The sequence below is a fragment of the Lycium ferocissimum genome, chromosome 4 (assembly GCF_029784015.1).
Source record: "Lycium ferocissimum isolate CSIRO_LF1 chromosome 4, AGI_CSIRO_Lferr_CH_V1, whole genome shotgun sequence".
Classification (NCBI taxonomy): Eukaryota; Viridiplantae; Streptophyta; class Magnoliopsida; order Solanales; family Solanaceae; genus Lycium; species Lycium ferocissimum.
In genome coordinates, this window is record NC_081345.1 from 18,909,966 (window position 1) to 18,918,984 (window position 9,019).

The 9,019-nt window shown below is 34.1% G+C and overlaps 1 protein-coding gene across 1 annotated transcript; it reads left to right on the forward strand.

The window, feature by feature from the left end:
• Positions 1–4,195: 4,195 nt before the first annotated feature.
• LOC132051708 (probable pectinesterase/pectinesterase inhibitor 34) lies at positions 4,196–8,353 on the forward strand. Its single transcript, XM_059442891.1, has 3 exons — positions 4,196–5,318; positions 6,118–6,254; positions 7,472–8,353. The coding sequence occupies exons 1-3, from the start codon at positions 4,351–4,353 to the stop codon at positions 8,167–8,169; spliced, it is 1,803 nt and encodes a 600-aa protein (XP_059298874.1). The 5' UTR covers positions 4,196–4,350; the 3' UTR covers positions 8,170–8,353.
• Positions 8,354–9,019: the final 666 nt, after the last annotated feature.

Genomic DNA, 9,019 nt, shown 5'->3' on the forward strand with positions numbered 1-9,019 from the left:
TAAGTTGTTTTCTAATTTAACGTAAGATAAGCATCACGTTGTTTGGTTCTGCTTTAGAAGTGGCAAGCCACATAATGCCCGCATGCACACAGTATTTTGTAAGAGGTGAATTTCGTATTCTTGCATCATATTATCAAGTTCTAGACTGTAAAGGACTGTGGTAGAAATATGAGTTCATAGTCCTTACTGTTCTTTATGTGAAAGGTCTCTTTCAAGGATTCATTTCTTTCTGCTCATTTTTCTCTCTTAGGTGGTTCTTGTATTATCTATTTTTGCTTTTCCTTATGGGATTTGATTTCTCTTGTGGGATTTGATTTCTCTTGTGGGATTTTTCTTTGATTTTTCAAAGCATGCTCAACGGTTCTCATCAGTCCTCATTGTATTAAACTTTTGGGAATTACCTTTTCTATAGTAACTCTTGTGGGATTTTGCTATTTCTCTATCTACTATGGTTTGAACTTTGGTGAAACTTTCTTCTCTATCAACATTTGTCCCATCCTTTTGTACGATGTGCTTTGCTATCTCTGATTATGTAAGTTTATTCCTTCAATTTCTTCGCAGGTCATGAAAGTTCCCAGGTCATGAAAGAGTTTTTATCTTTCAGGAGCATACTTATGGTCAACTGCCAGAATTCAGATTTCAGCCCAACCTCATACAAATGTTGGAGCATCTACAATCTTTGTACTTTTGTCTTTCCTGCAAACTACTCCTGTAACTTTGTTCCACAAATGAACGTAATATACTATGAACCATGTTATGTTAATATTTAGTTTAATGATCTCTCCTTTATTTGCATCTCAGTAGTAACTAACGCCCGTGCCTTGCACGGGCACAAACCATCTAGTCAAATTAATAACTCCAAGACATGTTTTTATATATACATTTATCATTTAATAAATAATTAAGTGATTTAATTTGTATTTCACTAGGTAATTGTCAACGGCTAAGGTTAAATTAATTAATTTGATATTAACATTTGAGGTGAGTAAGTATTTATTGATTTTGTACCTACATATATCATTATATTTGTCTCAATTTTATTTTAAAAATAAATAAATAACTGTATTCGATATTTATATGAAATCGACAAATAGAAAAAATTTGTCTTGCATATATACATTTTCACAAGTTAAACTGATAAAGTAAAGAGTATCACATACTAAACAATACTTATTTTTTTGACATTCGTTTGTGTCAATGAGCTTTAGGTTCAACTTTGCGGATTTGACTCCCCTCCAATAGCAAATCCCTCCATTTCCTTCGGTTGTGGGTTAAATTTATTACACGTATAACCATAAAAATTGGATGGTTCAGATTTGCCATTCATATATGGTGGCTTCTCTTTCTTACGACAAGCCTTTAGGTCTCCCACTGCCTACAAAGCTAGCTGCCTCCTACCTATATATTCCCCAATTTCAATTTATATGGACCTATTTTGTTTTTAATTTATATCAAAATAAATGACTTTTTTCCTAATTTGAAAATAAATTTACTTTATAAAATGATTTACAGCCATACAAATATTCAAGATTTATTTTGAATCACAAATTTTAAAAGGCTTCACTCTTTTTTAAATATCGCGTCCAGTTAAATCAGTTCATATAAATTGAAACGGAAGGAGTATATATTTCACCTTTTTCTCTTTACTTCACATGTTCTTTCTATCTTTAGTTTGGGGTCGTTTGGTGTATGGTATAAATTTTTATATCGCCAAAAGTCTTAATTTTTATATCACGTTTGGTAGAAAACATAAATTTATCACGAGATAAATTTATCGCTTATACTCAAACAAGATATAAAATGCATCCCATCCCAAGAGATGGGATATCCCTTCTTATCTCACTTATACTGGGATTATTTTATACCATCTTTTAGATGTTATAAAATAATCTCAATAGATGAGATAAATTAGTCCCGAAATTATAATCTCAGAATAATTTTGACTACCTATCAAACGACCCCTTAGTATTTTGGCTGTAAAGGAATAAATGACACTATCGTTTTCCCAAAAGAAGCAATTCGCTTTTAATACACTTTCATGTTGTTTAAATTATATTATTAGATCACCTTCGCCTGGAAGATTTGTGCTTCAACAAAAGCCAACTTTTCCCTTAACAAATGCAGAATTTAGATTCAAAATATTAGATAAAAGACTTGAAAGACATTTAAAAGTTGGGAAAGATTTCATCATCTCATTCAACTAGTGAAATTGTTTAAATGCGCATTTTCAGATTTCGCATCACTGTATATCGAAATCTGAAAATATAAGCACCGACTTTTTTTATTTGCTTAATAATTATTAATCCCTCCGTCCCATAATAAGTGTCACTTTAACAAAAAACACATATATTAAGAAATTAATAGTGCAAATGTACAATGTGAAGTTTACTAAATTACTTCTATATAATAAAAATAAATTATTTTTTCCTTTTGATTAGAACATGCATAAATAGTAATCCTTTTGACATTAGGAACCTAATAATACCAAGCTACTATGTGATTTTTCAATCATCCTTTAGATGTTACTTTCACTTGTTATTTTTTACCTAATGATAGAGTTGGAAAAAAACTAATCAATTTATATTTTAATTTCGTAAAATGACACTTATTATGAAATAATTTTTTTTAACTAATTAAGATGACACTTAATATGAAATGAAGCGAATACAATATACTCAGCAAAGTTAAAGAAGATTCTAGCAGTCCTATGAGGTGGGACATTATGTTTTATTTTCCTCGGGGGTTGGGTGGTTAATTAATTATACAATCAAACTTTGTGGAAGAATAATCGAGAGCAGCTGACAATATTAACTTCACATCATGTTTTGGAGCCTATATATGCTTCTAGAAAGTAATATTATTACTAATAAGTGAATTTCATTTTCCTTTTTCAATCTAGTGTTAAATGGTAAGGCACCCTCTTTAAGTTTAACTTACAGACATTCATTTCGTTCTATTCGAGCACTAACTGATGATTTTAAAAATGTAATAGCAGTACTTATTTTATCCTCTATATTATTGATCGCTTCCTTTCTACAAATTTTAAATACTATAAGAATAAGAGGTCGAAAATTTCAGAAGATACCCAAAAGAAAAAAACAAATTAATTAAGAGAGACAGTGGAACTAAGCCATGTTCAAGCACATTCTAATACTCCCTCTAGTTCTACAATGGGGAGCCCAAAATGTCTAATATTTGCATGACCAAAGTATAAGCAGATTAAATGACCCTTTTCTTGTAACAACTCATCTCCTCTTAACTTCATCTGGCCCCACTTCTTAATCCATATAATCTCCATGCAAAAACTCCATCACCAAAATTTTAAAAAACTTATCCAAAAGTATTTACCAGCAATTGGGTAAATATAATGTGCAAGTTGTTGTACATTTAACTATAACAAATGGATGACCCTCACCAGTCACCAAACTCCAGCGTGAATATTCTTGCTTCAAATTAAATACTACTACTACTACTAACAAATTAAAGTATTACCAGCAATTGGGTAGCACAAGCTGTTGTACATTTAATATAATGCACACCGAATTGATCAAAGAATACAACAAAAAGAAGTCAAATAGAGATCTTATCCGAGTCTACCACTATCCTCCATTCACTGCTCCTGTAAGTCGAGGACAGCTAATTCTCCTCTTGATATTGACCTCACACCAACCTTGCCCTTTTTCCCAACATTGGCACTTACATTCCTAGGGGTGGGAGGAGACCCTTTATTTTTACCTGAGCCCACACGTTCACTTAATTACGGGTGGATTATACCCGTTCAGCTGAATATTGAACCAAATGTTTTTATACGAAATATAAATATATATTCTATGTGAAAAGTTATTAAATTTCAATCAATTTCAAAATTTAATAACAGTTATTTAAGTGATAAAAATCTAAAATTAAAACCATTAAATTATATTTCGAATTTGCTTATCCACCATTACACAAGGGCAGAATACTATATTTAGTACAAGCTAGGATGAATCCAATAACTTTCTTTAAATCCTATATTTATATTAAAAAAATCAATTATATATATATATATATATAAAGATTTAATTATGAATTTAATAACTAAATGAACTAATTCAATGATAAATTTGGAATTTTGAAACTTTAAATCCTGACGCTATCCTATCCTTACATAGTTCCACCGCCCTACTATATATGCATGAATTTCCTCAGTCTATCCAACACTCAAGTCTTTTGACTCTACTTTCTCTTTTGTCACTCACAACAAAGAAAACACTATTCTTGCCCGGCCTCCATGCTCCATTAGTTCACTCTACTTATTGTCGACAACTGCATTTCCCTTCTTATTGTACTACTAGAAAATTAAAACCCAAAATGGAATATGGCAGGCTTGGAAAACCCAAGCCTAAAGATCTCTCACGCCGAGAAATACTCCCAAAATATGAAGAGAATGTCACCTCTAGGCCCAATCAATGGTCCAAACTTAAAATCCTACTCATTATCTCCACCATTCTTATAATTGCATCAGCAATCTCCGCCACAGTTTTGGTTACAGTCCGAAATAAAACGGGCGCCAGTACAGTGCGACACTTAAAGCCTAGCCAGGCAATATCAAGAACATGTAGTCGTACTCGTTTCAAAACACTATGTTTAAACTCATTACATGAATTCCCCGAAGCACTCTCTGCCTCCAACGCCGACCTGGTTCACATTTCCGTCAATGTGACGCTCCAACGCTTCGGCAAAGCATTTTACATGGCTTCCGAAATTAGTACCCTTGACATGAACACGCGTACAAGGTCCGCTTACGAGGATTGCCTTGAGCTGTTAGAAGATTCAGTTTACCTCCTATCCCGTTCCTTAACCTCCGTGTCCCCTAGCGGGAACAATCACGACGTGCAGACGTGGCTAAGCGCCGCGCTCACAAATCAGGACACGTGTGCGGAAGGTTTCGCTGATGTCAGCGGGGTTGTCAAGGACCAAATGATGGCAAACTTAAAGGACTTGTCTCAATTGGTTAGTAATTGCTTAGCCATTTACTCCGCCGCGAACGGTAACGATGATTTCGCTGGGGTGCCAATACAGGATCGACGGCGTAGATTAATGGGATCATATGATCGTGATCGTGTTAGTACTGTTGTGTCGGTGAAAAATCATGACGATTTTCCGAAATGGTTGTCACGTAAAGACCGAATGTTGCTAGACGCGCCAGTGTCGGTAATTAAAGCAGATATAATCGTGTCAAAAGATGGTAACGGGACGTTTAAGACAATAGCAGAGGCAATTAAGAAGGTCCCAAATTACAATTCTCGAAGGATAATAATTTACGTCAAGGCAGGAAGGTAAAAAATTAAATTATTTTACCTTTACGCTTTCACTACTTCTTTAATCAAAGGGTACTTTATCTTTTTGTCCTTGTTTTCATCCCACGTGATAGATTCAGTACTCCGTACGTACTTATAGCATTGACCTTCTCATTTCTTTGTGGTAATGACTGCTGTTATTGAGTAGTTCAATTTTCCTCAACATGATATTCTATTAGCTCAAGTGTTATCGAATTGATTCCCCTCCCCCTCCCCGAATTGGACTTAAAATCGTTTAATTGACATTTTTAGAAGGGTATTTTATTAGAGGTCGTTTGTTTGTAGCATATCTTAGTATTAATAATGCAGGAATAAAATGTGGAGGTATTAGTGGTTTAATTATACATGGTTTAGTTATTCTATTTCCTATCCTACATTTTTAGAAGGGTATTTAATTTAGAGGTCGTTTGTTTGTAGCATAAATTAGTTTTAATAATGCAGGGATTAAATATGGAGGTATTAGTGGTTTAATTATACATGGTTTATCAGTTATTCCATTTTTATCCTCCATAAAATAAGACGTAGATTCCCTCGTAATTTTATTATACATGTATTAGTTATATATGAGGGATTCTAAATTGCTAACCAAACCATATCTGGTGTATTGAATTTTATACATAGCAAAACAATGCTATCAAACATGGTACAAGTTAAGCAAAATTTAATACATGAATAAATTGTCTCCTAACCAGCAACCAAACAACCCCATAATGCAAAATTTGAAATTTCATGGCTCAATTGACCTGTAATCTGATTTTTTCTGCATGTAAATTGACAGGTATGAAGAAGATAACCTGAAAATAGGGAGGAAAAAGACGAATGTCATGTTCATAGGTGACGGTAAGGGCAAGACGTTGATATCAGGTGGCAAAAGTATATCACAGAATCTGACGACATTCCATACCGCTTCTTTCGGTACAGGCCAAACCTTTTTATTTATTCACTTTGACTACATGTTTTAAAATGGCGGTGATATATACTTCAGTCGTTAATTTGTACGTACCTTAATTATTACATGTCAATTTTGTATGTACCTTGACTATATTACATGTGGAATGATGTTTGTTTGAAAATATAAGCATTAGTGTCTCGTTGCTAGGCTGGTGCCTCTTGTTACTCTATTTATGTTTTATGTTTTATGGTGTGTGGTGGAAATTGGTGGAAAATTGCACATGGCCTTGTCATTGAATTCGTAATTAAGTCTCTTACACCTCCTCACGTGGTTAGTCGTCACTTGTATGCTACCCTCCAAACATCTTAGTCTAATTCTTTTCTCTTTTTATCTGGTATAGAAAAAAAATTCTGATCCCAATTAGTCTATTATTCTGTCAAAGCATATGTTAGATACATTATTACAAAAGGTGGAGGCACGAATAGTGGTGTTTTACCAATTATGGGAAGTGGTGGTGTTTCACATAGATGGTAACATTAGTCCCAAGACATAGGATGTTAGCCCCACAATTTTTGTTTTCAACAAAATTGTGAAAAATTATTGAGAATATAATATATAACTTCCTCCATTCATTTTTATTTGTCCATTATATTAAAAATTGATTTTCAATTTTACTTGTTCACTTTAGCATATCAAGAGAATTTTTTTTATTTTTCTCCTGTTTGTCCTTAGCATTAATTACTCATTCCAAATCATTTAAGACTATACACCAATAATATGGGTATTATGGTAAAATATGCACTTCATTTATTACTACCGAATGTGCAAAGTTCATTGTGTGGACACGTAAAAATGAACGGAGTAAGTACTACAATAAAATTACAAATATTTGATCCTTATCCATGGCATGATTGGCTTTTTCATCCATAATCTGGAGAGCAGTACTAAGGATAGTGATATGACCTTTACTAATATGGTAGGCTCATTTTGAAAGAGATAATCACATGTTAGGAGGTGTTAATACTCACGCCCCTCTAAAATTAATGTTACTTGACTGTCTTTCTTAATCACATGACTTATAAATTTTTTATTCGTCACCTCCTGCATCTAACCCTAAGACTATACTATTTTGCTACTTAACCCATCATACTCTGTTACCACTCACCACCTCTGTAACATTGGACCATGACATTTTAACTAAAGGTTCATGGCCTAACCGTGCAACTTTATTGATCTACAGCGGCAACTGGAGCTGGTTTCATTGCAAGGGACATAACATTTGAAAATTCGGCAGGACCAAGCAAGCATCAAGCAGTTGCTCTTCGCGTTGGCGCTGATCATGCTGTGATCTATCGTTGCAACATCATCGGATACCAAGACACTCTCTACGTGCACTCCCAGCGCCAATTCTATCGCGAGTGTGACATTTATGGGACAGTTGATTTCATCTTCGGTAATGCAGCAGTGGTCCTCCAAAAATGCAGCATTTATGCTCGAAAGCCTATGGATTTTCAAAAGAACACCATCACTGCTCAAAACAGGAAAGATCCTAATCAAAACACTGGCATTTCAATCCACAATTGCAAAATCGTAGCTGCATCCGACCTCGAGGCATCTAAAGGGAGCTTCCCCACATATCTAGGACGACCATGGAAGTTGTACTCGCGAACCGTTGTCATGTTATCTTACTTGGGTGATCATATACACCCGCATGGTTGGTTAGAGTGGAATGCTACATTCGCGCTTGATACGTTGTATTATGGCGAGTATATGAATTATGGTCCGGGAGCAGCATTGGGACAACGGGTGACTTGGCCTGGATATCGTGTGATCAATTCCACGGAAGAGGCCAGCAAATTCACCGTAGCTCAGTTCATTTTCGGATCATCGTGGTTGCCTTCAACAGGGGTGGCTTTCTTAGCAGGGTTGAATACCTAAATTAATGGTTATAATGAACATACTCCAATATGGAGTTTTATGTATTTGTGCAGTGGTATATGAATAACGTATATATGTACCATTAATAGTATTCACTTCAAGTTACAATAATTAGGCCTCTAAATTGAATTTGCTCCATTATTGGTGATCTGACTGAAGAAATATTCCAAATTTCAGCTATCAATTGTTTAGTAAGTGCATGTAATCTGTTTTTCCTTTTTGTTATTATTAGATCATATATACTAGCAAAAGGTATCCTTTCAATGAGAAGGTGAAAGCTTTCACATTTGTGCAACAATGGGATTCAAGCTGTTTAATTTTCAACTTAATTAGTGGTGAATTTCGTGGATGTTGAGCTTAGAATGTACCTAAGAGCCGGTTTGGTTGGGCTTATTACTTATAAGCTAAAAGTAAGTTAGAAATTACTTACTCCTATAACTTATGACTTGACTTAATTTTGCTATTTTGACTTAAAAACGAATGATTAAAAGGTACCCACGGACGGAATCTGGGTCATTTCATTGAGGAATTATAAAAGTGACGCGCTAAAGTTTAATTGAAAAAACTGATAGACTTCATCGATGTCTTATTAAAAACAAATGAAAAGTAAAATATGATTATTGAGGAAGTCCATCGGTTATATATATACAACTAGTAAAGACACCCGCGCTTCGCGCGGTTGATAAAGAAAATCAAAATATATTGCTAAATAATCTATAAGAATTTTATATTAGGAAATAGTCTATATATCATGAAGTGGGCAGTCACACTTCCTTTCTTCTCTTTATGCATATTCAAATAGCAACCTAACCGAGAACAATACAATATGTAAACTCAAGATTTTGAGATA

Bases quoted from the DNA above. Each gene is read 5' to 3' on its own strand.
- LOC132051708 (XM_059442891.1), top strand. From the start codon at position 4,351: ATGGAATATGGCAGGCTTGGAAAACCCAAGCCTAAAGATCTCTCACGC. The intron at 5,319-6,117 runs GTAAAAAATTAA...GTAAATTGACAG, and splicing joins ATTTACGTCAAGGCAGGAAG to GTATGAAGAAGATAACCTGA. The intron at 6,255-7,471 runs GTACAGGCCAAA...ATTGATCTACAG, and splicing joins ATTCCATACCGCTTCTTTCG to CGGCAACTGGAGCTGGTTTC.